Source organism: Serinus canaria, chromosome W (genome assembly GCF_022539315.1).
Source record: "Serinus canaria isolate serCan28SL12 chromosome W, serCan2020, whole genome shotgun sequence".
Lineage (NCBI taxonomy): Eukaryota > Metazoa > Chordata > Aves > Passeriformes > Fringillidae > Serinus > Serinus canaria.
In genome coordinates, this window is record NC_066342.1 from 11,546,253 (window position 1) to 11,561,051 (window position 14,799).

At 42.5% G+C, this 14,799-nt stretch overlaps 1 protein-coding gene across 1 annotated transcript in view; it reads left to right on the plus strand.

Annotated features, from left to right (window-relative positions):
• The first annotated feature begins 678 nt into the window (after window positions 1–678).
• LOC103824645 (ceramide transfer protein) overlaps window positions 679–14,799 on the plus strand; it is a 163,106-nt gene continuing 148,985 nt past the window's right edge. Inside the window, 2 exon segments of the mRNA XM_009099941.4 lie at window positions 679–1,067; window positions 4,025–4,159. Of these exon segments, the coding sequence (XP_009098189.2) occupies window positions 972–1,067; window positions 4,025–4,159 (231 nt within the window). The 5' untranslated portion in view covers window positions 679–971.

A 14,799-nucleotide genomic window follows, 5' to 3' on the forward strand; every position in this document is an offset into this window, starting at 1 on the left:
CTTGTCAAGAGGGATACTGCATCTCAGGGATTCTACCACATCCAGGATATTGTTGGCGCAGACAGATGATAGGGAGGAAGCAACCTATAACACTGTCTCTGGGCAGAAGTCAACTCAATTACCATGAAGGCATTCCAGCAGGACCACAAGGACGTGTGACATCTGCAACTCTGCCCAGCTAGTAACTATGGTCGTGTCTTAAGTCATAGTTCCTCCGGCCAGAAAGGTTTGCCACACACCTCCCAAATCCTGATGGCTTGATATAGTGGACGGCAATACTATTTCTGTCAATCTAGAAAGTGAGCAGAGCCAGAGAAATGCTTTACCTTAGTAAAGAAAGGGTCTTTCTCCCTCACCCCCCCCCCAAAAAAAAAAAAAAAAGAAAACAAAAAAAAAGGCAAGCAAACATCGCCCTAAGCAGCACCACTGCCTTCGTCCGGCGGCAGAGAAAACAGAGCTCCCCACCTCATCGAGTTACGAAGGCGAAACCCACCGCTAGATTCACAGAAACGACGAAGTCAAGATGGCGGTCACCGGCGACGGGAGAGAACCGCTGTAGCGGACTGCATCTCCAAGAGCCAATTGCAGCCAGCCTTACTGCTGAAAGAGTACTACAACTCCCGGCAGCCACCGCGCGGCTCGGCTAGGGGAACTGGGCGGGAAGGCGAGGGGCGGAGCTAATAAATAGTGGCATAGTGCACTTGCCTTGTGTAAGATGGTGGTGGTTGCTACGCTTTAAGTGGAATGCGTGGCAGGCAGACACGTACTTGCCTCCTCGCCGCCTCTGTGTTGTGGTTTTAGCCGCGGGTGGGGGCTGTGGAGCAATAGTGAGAGGGAAATCCAGGCTTGCGTGCCTCGGTGCCGGCCGGCTGGTGGTACTACTCAAGAAGAGCCCGCTGCTCCCGTTCCTTCAGTAGGAGGAAGCTGAGGCTGCTGTGGGGGGGGATCGCTCGGTTCTTCCCTGCTCGGCTATGTCGGACAATCAGAGTTGGAATTCCTCTGGTTCCGAAGACGACCCCGAGACAGAGCTCGGGCTGCCTGTTGAGCTCTGTGGGGTACTCAGCAAGGTAAGCTGCGTTTCCTCCTCCCCGCAGCCTGTGCCTGACGGCCTCTCGCTTCCCTTTTCCGCGTCGCACTACAGTCCCCCTCCTACACCTTGGCCCTTACCCTAATTCTGCAGCTGGCTGAGGGCTGTCAGCCCCGGCTGCCTGTTTCCTCCCCACCTCGCTATTCTGGAGGATCAGGCTAAGGCTCTTGCGTCCCCCGGCGCCGGGGCCTGATGGGGGCGTGGGAGGCGCCGTCATGGCCGATGCAGCCGCCACCTGATGGCGCGGAGCCTGCTAGGCAGCCGCTCCGGCGTCCAGCACAAACCCCCCGCGCCCCCTCCTTCAGCCGGAGGCACCACCTCATCCCCTCTGGACCAGGGGAGGAGGCTCACGTCCTTATACTCGCATCTGTTTAGTGCCTGTCCGTCCTTCCCCCACCCCTCGCAACCTTCGAGAGGCGGCATGAGGGAGCAGTTTCTTGAGGAAGAGTCGCGTGTGCGGCTTCAGCCGCGGCTGGGGGAGGGGTTGGCGGCTGGGTGTCCCTGCTGCCCCCATATCGAGCCTGCTGGCTGTCTGGCCTAAGCTTCCGGAAAGAGGCCCGCGAGGGTGCAGCCAGGTACACGCGGGGAGGTGTCTCCCCCACTCCTTAGGCTTCTGGCCGAAGCTGACATCAGTCCTGGGTGTGGTCTGGAGCCGCGACATCACACATCCCTGCCCGGGAGCCTCCTGAAGGCCGGCGCTGCTCGTGGTCACTTCCTAGAAGCAGGCCCCAGCATGAATGGCACAATCTTTGGTCCAACTATCAAAACAGGGCGATAAAACATCCCTTCAGCGGGAGATACAGGAGGTGGGGAGGAGTGGAAGAAAAATTACATTGAAGTTTATTTCCCCCTTTTAAAAATAAGCATCACTTTTTGCTCTTATATCACTGAAAGTTAAATGACTTGCAAAAATGTGTTGGATGATACTGGGAAACTTAAGGAGTGTTTTAAAAGTGAATATTGAATTACTAAGTTTGAAAGCAGATTTTTTTTTAAAACAGACAATACTTTCAGAATAATGTTGAAATATCTTTAGAATTAAAGCACTATGTTTTGAATTTCTTTCCTATGCAATAAGCCCAGACACAGACCTGTGTAGAAGGCCCGTATCCTAGAGTACTGGAATTATAAGTAGGTCCTGGATGCTGAGAGGAGCTGTGATGGGGCTAGTACTTGTTGGAGACTGGTTACGTGACAAAGGTCACGTGGACATGCTCTGGATAGCTGAGAAGTAGAAAAGTACCAGACCCAGCTAATCTGCGGCCCCACACCTGTGAAGACGCTGTGGCCTTGAGTATAACTGTATTATGATAACAAAGATGCTGTAGCCGAGAGCAGAGCATGAGAAGAGATGTAAGTTGTAAAGAATGAGGAAGTAAGAATAACCAATAGATTGCTTAGCTTAGAGAATATGCATGAGCTTATTATGTGTTGTGCTTAAATGTCTGATGCTCTAATCAATAAACGAAGCTTGCTGATTCTCATATTGAGCTGTCACCGAGCCTCCCTCACTGCGACAAGTACTCTTTTGTGAGGGACTCTGCGAACTCCTTCAGTCTTGAAAATGTTTCTAAGCCTAGAGATTGGAGGAACAGCTAGGAGGAAAGAAGGCCCTTGGCTCTCATCTGTAAAATCTTATAATCTAATAAGTCCTAGTGCTGTATTTTACTGGTGTAGCAGGTGAAGCCATGGCTTTTTCTGACATTCTGTAGCTTACATACATGCAAATGTTTCTGGATGATTGTGCTGAGTGTAGCTGATGCTGCCTTTTCTGTGAGAACATGGAATGGAATATGAATAGCCGAATATGGTGAAACCTGTTGCATTGAATATGCTTGAGGGACATTTACTAGTTGACGCCTCAGTGATACTTCAGACAAGCCAAATAAAATCAAATGGTAGCATACCAAGCTTTCTACTAAAGAAATAATTACTTTTATTAATTTATTGTGTATAATTACTTTTTAAATCAATAAAAGTAGGCTACAGTTCTCTGTGTATGCACTACTGTTTCAGTTCTGCCCTTTGGTAAAGAGCAAAGCTTTGGACGAAATGGAATAATTTGGTAAGAGAATCTTATTACAAGTTGTGAGACTGGAAGGATTGCTGGCTCTAAACATTTCGGGTGCATGTGTGGGGAAAGGGGCAGGTTGGGCCTTGCCTTTTGTGAGGCAATGCACTGCCCTCTACAACCCACTCCCCCGGGCCTGTATTAGCCCTGCAGTGGCTGCCAATCACTGGCATGCTGGAAGCAATGCCCCACACCCCACCCCTGGAGCCCCAGTCTAGCCCCAGATGACCAGAAGGACCCAGGAAAACCAAAGGATATTTAACCCAGAACATGAGGCAAGCACTTATTGACCCTACCTCCTCTTGGAATTTCTATCAGCTGAACACTGCTGGAACTAGGATTGGTAGTTATATTTGTTCTTTCCTATATCTCCTCTGTTTTATTTTAATTTCTTCTTCTCAGAGTTTTGAGTAACTTAAAATCAGACAGGTTTGGAGTTTGCTAAGTTTATGTTTTGTGGAATGTTTTATGTTGAATGCTGCTTTAAACTTTTGCCAAAGATCTGTGATTTTCTGAAGTTGCCAGTAAAGTTTCTCTTGTTGTTTTGAGCTCTTGAGAATATCTTGTTGGTATTTCTCCCTTGCATCTAGTTCAGAGTACATGAAAAACTTTAAGCCCTTTTAACAGTCTGGTTGAGCAAGTTTTCTGGGGCCTCACAGAAGTGTGTCCTACTGATCTCTAAAACTTTCAGAACTCCAGTGTGTTGGGCTTTTTTCCTATTGTATATCCTGCGTACAGTTTTATGGTGAATATAAATAAGGAACTTCGATGTGAAAGTGTCTTTCCTGAAGCCTGAGAAATATCAGCCAAAATATTTTTAATTGTTGTTTTTTTTATTAGCTGATATTTGAATTTTTTTTTTACAGTGGACCAATTACATTCATGGGTGGCAGGATCGATGGGTAGTTCTGAAAAGCAACACACTCAGTTACTACAAGTCTGAAGATGAAACGGAGTATGGCTGTAGAGGCTCTATCTGTTTGAGCAAGGCTGTGATTACAGTAAGTGCTATTTCAGAATTAACATGTTTTTGGGTGTTATATATTTGTAGGCTAATGTCTGGTGATAGTAAACATGGGTATGGCAAATAAATTCTTGTAGGTTGTTTAATATTAAGGTCAGTTATATTAGTGCAACACTGTGGAGCCAGGGAAAGAGGTTACTAATAAGAAAACAAGCTGGTTTTATCTGAGATTGCAATACGCAGCTTTTCATATCTGTTATCTTGGAGGTTTCTGTGGGTAGAGATAGAGTTTGCTTCTGGAGGAGGTGAAGTTTTCCCAAGGGTCCGCCTAAGACCCTGGACCAACTTTGCAAAGGCGGCAGCATCCATCACAGTCTTTACACTTCGCATTAGAAAGAGAGGGTAGTATTTCTTTGACTATACTTTCTGAACATAACTGTACAAAAATTGTAAAAGAAAATGTTGTGCTATGTATTTCCTTCTCTAAAGTGGGGTGGTCTTTCTGTCTAATGTTAAAAGATCCGGCATTATGCTAGTAAGAATAAAGAGCCTACATATAAGTGAAATCTTATAAAGATGAACTTGCCTTAGAAGATAAAGAAGAAAAATATTTTTGTAGCTTTCAGAGGGTCATGGTTTGACACTGGTGCAATGCCAGTGCCTCTGTGAAAATATATTCTCCCTGGTGTCTACTGTGAGATGTGATCAGAAATAGAGCAAAGCAGGCTCCAGCTTAGGAATAAAGGGGAAAAAAACCTTTATTAACTTACAATATATAAAAGAAACACATGGAACTCAGAATGAAAACCTTCCAAAAACATTTCTCCTCCCCCCCACCAAATTTCCAATACATCACAGTAGGACAAAACCTTGGATTCTCAATTCAGTTACCACCCCTCAGATCACCAACTTTCAGTCCATCACCACCCTTCAGATAATCAATTCTCAGTTCATCAAGAAGAGAGGAGTCCCTCTTGTACCATAGGCTTCCCCTGGAAACAGTTGAAACCTCTTGTGTTTCCATGTCACACGTGGCACCGTCTGGAGAACATTTGCCATTGTGACATCTTCCTTCCATGTCCAGTGCTCTCACCACTGCACATGGACCAGAGCTGCTTCTAGGGTTCCCCTTTTAAGGATGCTTTGCCCAGTTCCAAAAAAGCACAGTCTCACTTTCGGGACACCTGTCCCCCTCAAATTCACCCCCTGGGGCCGAGGGGTCTCGAGAACAGAGATCATCTTCACTGAAGATCGAGGGCACTAACCACCCTCCTCACCTGTCATCTCTGTTCACACACTCCTTCACATCACATCACTGCACTCTCTTGGCTCCAAGCCATTTCCTCTCCCTAAATGCAGTCTCCATGTCACAGGAAAAATGGTTCTGTCCATGGCTATACAAGAAAAGTCCAGGCATGGCCACTCCATCATCTCCTCCCACCTCGAATTCTTCTCAACTCTTCTGACATCTTTCACTTGCACGGACTTCCATCACACTTGCCCATTTCCTGCCATTCCATCTCCATCTCTCTTCTCATTCAGATCCAGGAGGACCAGCATTTGTAAGGTTTCCATCATCCAAGAAAAGGGTTAAAACCTCGGGCTCTGCCTGCCCAGAACTCCCATGACTGCCCTGCAGGGAATGGGCACCTTCTCTTCTCACCATATCCCCCCACTTCTCCTTCGTGGCCTGGCCGTGCTGCTAGCACATTTACCTCCCTTTGCTCCCCAAGGCTCCAGCCTACCTCACCTGGCTGCATGGCTTCCCCTCCCCCACCCAGCCCACAGCTGGGCAGGGGAGGTCTGACCTCTTTCACCGACCAGAACCAAGAGAGCTTCCCCCTGGGAGTTCTCTGCTTTTAACCCCCTGTGTTCTCAGAGGCATATCCATGTCCTCAGTGGCCACACCAGGTGCCAATATTCAAATCTGAGCACTTATTGGTTTGACCACTAAACTCCCAAAAAACTCACTTCCTTTTCAATCCGAGACATTATATATATTAATTATGACTAATGCTTGCCAAAAAGCATGCTTTTCTGTGTTACTGTTAAATAGCCAGGTATTTGACTGAGGGGGGGGGGAAAGCTGGACTTGTGTAGCACATAACTTCCTAGAGCAGTGTTAAATCTTAGTATTTATGTTCTTATTCTACCAAACTTTCAAACTGAGTTGAGGATGACAAATAAGAAGTTCCCTTTACTAATATTCAGCTTAAAAATAGGTGGTTTTTTTAAAAAAACACAGTTGGATTTGGAAAAAAAAACTGGACTGATTGCATCAACTTTATATATTTTGGGAAAAAAGATTGTGAAGAAAATACAGATTTTTACATTTAGATGTCTGACAGGTATTGTAGTCATCTGAAAATTAAAATAGATTTCCTGATTTCTTTCAAAGCTCTTTTTAAAGCTGCTTTAACTTTTAAACTTGCACAAAATTTCTTTTTTTTCAGGAATTTATGGTGCACAGCAGCAGCATCTTGAAGTGCTCATTTAAGTGTATTTCTGGCAGTCTGTAGAGGTACTAGTCTCTGATCAGGACTTTCAAAAAGGTGTTTTATTCACTGGTAAGAGGCATAACATGCCAACCAGGCAGAGACAGAAAGGTGGTGGCAGGGAGGTAGGTCAAGAGATGTCTGGAAATATGCTGTAGAGTACATCTCAGCAGCTTGAATTCCAGTTCTGGTGGTGGAGAATATAGTAATGCTGATATTGTTTTGGGAATCTTTTGGTATACTGTGCTTTGGGAAGGGAAGTTGGTGAGCTCCTTTTCTTATGACTAGGAAGTGTGTAACACAAACTTCTTGCACATAGTGTTTTTCCTCTCTTCTATCTGGCACTTGTTTCATCTGGTAACTTGGTGTTGAATTGTTGACTCACCCCCTTTCCCACAGTTCTGGAGCTTCTTGAGTATATTGAGAAAGAATAAAAATTATTTCTCAAAATTATTCTGATATTTTAGTTGTTTCATTTTCATTCAGAATCATGTTTGGTGACTGGTATTTGATAGTTTAATTGCTTGTAGTTTGAAATGGCACATTTAAAACCTGGTAAACTGCTGTTAATTATTTCTAGTTGCAGTTAGTAATTGCTATGTAAGTATTAAAGGTTCAGGAATGCTATTAGGTCATGTGCCGCTAGGATACAGAAATTTACTTTTTCAGAATGAATGCTTCTGGTTTGATAGTTTGGTAGCAAATTAAATTTTTTTAAAACCTGTTTTCTATAATAGAAAATGAATTATCATAATTGTTTAGTCTTCCTGTAGTAGATAGCTAATCTTTATTTTCATGTGCTTGTAATGTCTTAATATAAGCTTACTAACATGTATCTAAATGCATAGGAGAATACCAGTAGTTGATAAAATGTGTAGGTAATAATGAAAAGCTATCTTTGTTATCAGTGGAACTTATTTGTTACTGTATGTTTTGTGATGACTTTGGTAGAGAAGTTGGATTTCTTACTGACTTAATGTTCAGTAGCATTGATCTGATGTAATTGGGATCCTCATCTTGAATGTTCGTCGACAGTCTTTCACTATACTGTAAGTATAGTTTTCCTTGATCTCGCTAATCCAGTCAGACATAGTAACTACCTATCTCCTAACCTTCCGTATTGCAGGAAATTTTCCTTAAGTACAAAGCAGGGTATGAGTGGTATGAAATGGTGTTGATGACTGTAATGTTTCCTTGTAGGAGAGGGAGGGGACTGAATTCTCTTGAAGCCTTCTTTAAGGTGCTCAGATCAGGTATGCCCATTTGTCTGATGGGAGATGTAATGATTTTCTGTGTGTAATTAATGCTACTAGTAGTATAGAATGTCCATGTTTCATTGATGTATAAGCATAAATTTGAAAAACTGCTCTCATTGTGTAGTCTTACTGTACTTTCAGCAATTAAAATAAGCCTTATGATAAATCATAAAATTAGGAGACGTGAATGCTGCATTCGGAAATCCACAGATTCCTGTGACAATAGTCTTTAATTGAATGGAAAATGTGGGGTCTGGTTGGACTATATTAACCACTGTGACCGAGAAGCTGATTTCTCTGTAATAGAGGACTAAAGGATTGTAACACACCAGAACATCTAAATGTAAGGGGGTAAACTGAGGTTCCTTTACTTTGGGTCGGTGCACAGAAGAAATACCAACCAGATAGTCTCAAGAGGTCAAAATTGCACAAAAGTTTACAGGTAAAATATAGAAATCAAGGAAGTTTGGCAAAGGATTTAATACAACATCCAATTCAACATAAAACACTTATCATAGCATTAACTTAGCCCATTTAACTTAGCAACCTTCAAACTGTTTATTTTTACGTTACCATGAAAAGAGAATTAGAAGGAGAAGAAAGAAAGACAAAAAAGATATAGAAAAACACACATCTAGCTACCAACTCCTGGGTTCCAGTGTGGATTCCAAGAGGAGGCAGGGTCAGGCACATGGTCACATCATGGTCAGCCTTTTAAATCCCAAGGCCTCCATGGACCCTCCTCTCAGGTGGGACTTCTGGTCATTCAGCCACTCAGGAGCTGGGTTAGGGCAGAGTGTAGCACTGCCCCAGTGTACCCTGATTGACAGACACTGTGGGACTGGGATGCTGGTTCTATGCCTGTGGAGTGGAGCATTTCACTGCCTTGCCAAAGCAAGGTCTGACCTGTCCCTTCCATCACACACATGTACATCCCAAAATGTCTCGAGACATCAATTTTTTCCAGTCTCTGACAAGGATGAATATTCTATACTCACTGGATTGCATTAAATAATGAACTCTCAAGAACTAGCCATGTGAATTAACTTATGAAAGAAAGCACTTAAAGTCCATATATTATGCTGTGTTATGTTTTACATTATCTGGCTAAAAGCCTCAAAGGTGTTTAATTAGTTTATAACAGAGAGGAGGCTTGAACTCAAGTTGAAAGTTCTGCTGTGATCAAGGGATGAGAAGGAATTATGGGTGTTATTAAAAAGTTGATATATGCACAGATTCAAGTTTTGTTCTATTAGTCTAACTTGGACACACTAAATTAGTGCTGCAGTTGGGTGAAAGGTTTTATTAAAAAAGCTAAGCTGTAAATCCATGCCCTGAGCAGAAGTACCATAGCAATAAATTTGTAATGCTTGCTAATTGCATGTGGAAGTATTGCTTCCAATTGTCTGAGGTTGGAAAGCTATGTTTTAGTATGAGAGCACTTCATTAAACAATTGATTTCCTCTAACTTGATGAAGTACTTTCTCAGCCTTAATTGCTGCTAAAAAGACGACTTGAGTAAATTAAGATATAGAATACAAGCCCTAACTAGATAGGGGTGTATTTAAAACACAAGGCTTTGGTGTGAGCTTTAAATAATTTAATAGTTACATCCAGATTGGTAGAAAATCTTGGTTAAATGGGAGAGAAATCTGAATGGCGATGGTAGACAGTGCATCCAAAAAAACATTGCAGAGGCACATGTGGTCAAGAATGCTTATTCATATGTGAAAGGCCTGAGGTGATTGTATTCTGGAGTGGAAAATGCCAAAGAGCAATAGAAGAGTGAGGGAGAGAAAGATTTGATGCCTAGGAGATGAGATGGGGCTGCTGTTGGTGAGACAGGCAGAAATTGTTTGCAACGTGGGATTCTCCTGGACAATAATTTGTAGCATTCACATACTCAGTACAAATTTGTATATGAATATTACAGTCTGAGTTATCTGAACCAGCAGTGGCTGGGTTGATGTTCAGAGTGAAAATGTCAGAATATTGTCCTGTATTTATCAAAATACGGTATGAAGTACTAATATCCTTGGCAAGCAAAATGCAAATATTTGTCTGGGTGAAAAACTGGAAGATTTCTTAGTATGTATTGAAGAAATTAGGTCAGAAGTGGAAAAGTACACATTAAGATGAGTTTAAATGAGACTGTTAATCATTATGGAGTTCTTTGTCATAATATGACCAGTATAGGTTAAAAAATCAGTAATTTATGAAAGTATTAAATAACAAAATATTTTTGCATTATATAATATTGCTAAAATATTCAGCTTTAGTACTTGAATATAATCATATCATATAATCATAGAATATCCTGAGTTGGAAGGGACCCATCGGGATCATCAAGTCCAATTTCTGGCCCTTTATAGGACATCCCAAGAGTCACACCATGTGCCTGAGAGTGTTTTCCAAAAGCTTCTTGAACTCTTTCAGACTTGGTGCTGTGACCACTTGCCTGGGGACCCTGTTCCAGTGCCCAACCATCCTTTGGGTGAAGAATCTTTTTCTAATATCCAACCTCAACCTCCCCTGACACAACTTCATGCCATTCCCTCGGGTCCTGTCGCTGGTCACCAGAGAGGAGATCAGTGTCTGCCCCTCCTCCTCCCCTCACAAGGAAGTTGTAGACTGCAATGAGGTCTCCTCTCAGTCTCTTGGCTGAACAGACCAAGTGACCTCAGTTCCTCCTTTAGACATGAACTTCAGTTGCTTCTTTTGCCATGTTCCTCCTGAATTGTAATCAATGTTGTTTAGATCAAATCTTCTAGCATACTTCAGCTACTTAGTCTGTTTGCCATGTCTTTCCACTCAGTTGAAATCTACTGTTCTCCAGTTAAGAGGACCAGTTAAACAGAACTTGCTACTCCATGTCTCCAGATGCTAAGAACCCAGATTGCATTGTGACTAGAGTCTAATAAAGTCTTAAAAGTTTAAATTGCAGGAGAAAAGTTGTTTCACAATTAAATATGTATACATATATAGACTGACATCAGGTCAATTTTAAACAATGAAAGCTTTTAGGCTGACATTTGTTAGCAGTATACCTTGTGCTTATAATTAGCTCTTACAGGTTGTTAATTATCATTATACATTAGTTATTATACACTAACCATTATCATTACATATTCAAAACAGTTAGTCTTTAACACTTTTATCCTAAATTAGCTGCAATATGCAGTACCATGGAGCAAATGCCATATAGCTAGCTTGATAATGGTCTTGATGGTCCTAGTTGTTGAGGTCGAGGTAGCCTGATGGGAGGATGTGACACAAACAGGATGGGGACAGTAGTGGTAGCACTACATTTATAGAAATGCTTATACAGTTTTACTGTATCAAGTTGCTTATGTTTGGATTCAAAGCAAGCTAGTCTTTGTCTGTTTAGTATGCTGCTGTTTGCAACCAGTCTCTGTTCTAGCTGCAGCTCCCCTGCTTTCATAGAATGGGAACTTTCCATTCCCACTACTGTGAGTCTGAGTCCTGAGTGCTGTACTCTTTCTGACAGCTCAGCATAGAACTTCAAAGCATGACTTTGCTCTTATGGTAGAGTATCCTCCTGAGTGTTGCCTTGTGGTTTTCTTGTGAAATATATATTGGACTGTTGGTGTATGTACAGCTTTTGGATCTTTCATGGTATACTGCAGTACACAGTATGAGATACAACAAAGACAGCTAATTGATACACAGATAGTGATTTTGGGGTGCAGCAGTCTATGGGATTCCTGTTCTTGTATTTGTCCTAGTAAAACTAAAATAAGTGATACATGGAGTTCCTGCATTCTCTAAAGTTGATATGAAGCTGTCTTGCTTCCTGCCCGATTAATAACTAACTTCTTCCTTTATATGATGGGATTCCTAATGAGTTTAACTTGGCAATTTCACATCAATTCTTAGCTATTGTTTCTCCAGGTGGTATAATTCAGAATTTTTTTTCCCTCTATGGCTAATATATGCTGCTGGCAGATATTGTAAATATTTTGCTCCTAATGGATACCTGAGAAGCATCATTTGCATTTTTCTGCAGTTCTCTAGTTTAATTCACACCAAGGTGACAACATGCATACTTCCATTTTCAGTATTTCATATAATGAAATGGTTTAAGTAGGAAGGGACCTTAAAGATCATCAAATTCCAACCCCCCTGCAAAGGGCAGGGACACCTTCCACTAGACCAGGTTGCTCAAGTATCCTGGTTTAAGGCAAATTTGGGAGAAAACCTCCAAAAGGGGCCCCCCCAGAAAGCAAACCCACATGGCCCCTCCCCTCAACCAGTTTGGGAAGAATTTCCTCAGAGAGAAGTGGAAAAAACCTGTTTATTTAACAGGCAAAGCACTCCCCAGCACACAAAATGAACAATACCAGATGACAAAACTCATTCGCTGCTCTGAAAAGATAACAAATACAGAAAGTCTCTCCTGGGAATGGTTGCTCTGTTATCAGTCCCTCCGGTGCTGGGAAAGGCTGCTGCCCAGAGTAGGCCCCGGCAGGTCACAAAGTGCAAGCTCTCAGTGTTTCCCCAGATCCCAGTCCGGAGCAGGTTCGAATGGTTCCAAGAAAAGGGAAAACAAAAGTCCAGGGAAAACTTGGACTGTCTCAGCTAGCTAAACTAACTAACGAGCAAAAGGAGCGCTGTGTTCTGCCCTGTCTGTGCCCAGACACCACAGTGTTCCAGCAGACTGTGAAGGAGTGAGTGAGGCTGATAACAAAACTCCGTGCTTCTTCTTCTCCCTGCCTTCGCTCTCAGAGCCAGTCTTGAAGGCACAGAATATAATATCCAACATAAACAGAACACACGATTGGGGATACAAGCATCATAACATCACCCTAGGACATTAAGTACTTCCTGGAGTTGTTAACAGTTATCACTAAACAAAAGTTATGCCTTTAATAAAGCTGAGGGTTCTTCAGACTGTGTTCAAACAGTACAGGCCTGTTGGTTATATCCTCATTTCTTGTAGTGTGTATTTGTGAGTGACCATGACACGGACTCAGACCGGCAGAGAATCTGAATCGTTTATTCAAAGAAACTAGATGATTTTATACCCTTTTTCAAGGCACAGTATTTCCTTACAGGGTAATTCTCACTGTGTGACCTATTCCATGTTGCCATGTCAGCAATGTGCTTTCTAAATGTCCTTCTATGGGGTGATCACGTGCTGTTCACCCATCTGTTAGCTTCTGGCAGGCTCCTCTCCCACAGGGGTCATCTGCATATCAATTCATCCCCCCCAAGGTCAGGTGGAGACAATCCTCTCTGTGCTGCCATGTGCTTCTCTGTGCTGCCATGTGCTTCTGCAGGTGGCTTCCACAGCCTGCAGCTAAACTCTATCCCAGCTCTTCACACAACTCCCTCTTTTTTGTTTTATACAAACAAGAATCATGAAACAAAACGCTAATGTTAGAACGTTTGGCCCACCACCCAAACCAAACAAGCTCCATTCCTCACAAAAGCAGTATCCTTCCTATGAACAGGGGGATACATGAAAACACCCAAAAACTGGTAACTGCACAGATCTCCTTCCTATGAATGGAGACAATGATTAAACAGATAGAACCTTGAGAAACAACTTAAAATTGTCTAAAACCTTTACCATCACCCAGAGTCTGCAATTGCTGGGGAGTCCCATTTCACAGTGAAGACTCGGAAAGCCTTTCCCAGGAAAAACTTCCAAGTTTACCTTAAAAGAGGGTCCAGCTTTTATAAGATCAGATGGGCAAATCAAAGTGACTTGATTATACTTTTAGTGCAGAAACACCTGGGTCTGATGGTATAATCCCCAGTCATCCAGGGCTAGGGCTTGGCCGGAGCCTCAAGCCTTGACTGAGAGGGTTTCCCTAAAATACCTACAAAATTGCCAAAAAACTTTATTAGTTGAAAAGGTATCAATCGTAACATGAATGTATTTCAATTTACCAAACTCAGGGATATGTGTAACATCGGTCTGCTAGATTTCTAGAGCTTGAAGTCCTTGGGGATTAACTCCGAGGGCAGGCCAAGGGTGCCACCTGTTGACAGTTGACACAGGCTTGCATAATTTGCCATGCTTGCCTGTGTGTCAGCTGAAATTGTTTTCAAAGAGTTGCTGCACTCTAATGAAAAAACCCATGTGACAGATGTGCCTGAGAAAAAGTATCTGGCACAACAATGGCCCCAGCTAACTGGTCTGCACGGGCATTACCTTTAGAGATGGGGCCAGGAAGACCAGCATGGGAACATAAGTGTGGGATATAATACCTTTTTGTATGCAACTGCACTGCAAAATGCAAATGTAGTAATTGAGAAAAGAGCAGTGGGTTAGTTACTTCTTTGATATGAGCTTCTTCTATTCTTGTCACAATACCTGACATATAAGCAGAGTCAGTAACAATGCTAAGCTCATCTTGAAATTTTTCAAAAGCCCTAACCACACCTGCTAATTCTACCAGTTCAGAAGAACCATGAACTACTTTTATATCTTGTAGCCACTGCCTGTTACTTCACCACACTATTACAGACCTCCCAGTCTTTCCAGAGCCATCTGTAAACACTGTGCAGGCATTGGCAATTGAAATTGAGGAACAGTAAGTGTTTTGAATAAATTAGGATAAAAATTGACAGATATACAATCAACTTTTCTATGAGCCTGTTGAGCACTGAACACCTGTGTGATCTGTTCAAAGGCTCTGGGTGTCAGGATGCGAGGGGAAGTAAGTTCAGGATTCTCTTTGAATAATTGATAAAGGGGGTAGAGTTGTTCAGTTGTAAAACCCAATAAAGGCTGTGTACTTGTCTTAGTTGAGATGGTCATAATACAAAGCCACGCACTCCATTTTCAGAAGGCTTCAAACTGTTTTTATTATAGCATGCATGCTTTTTATACATTCTTACAAAACTCATAAGTTTACACTTTATTCATTGGTCATGAAAGACAAACAAAGTGCTTA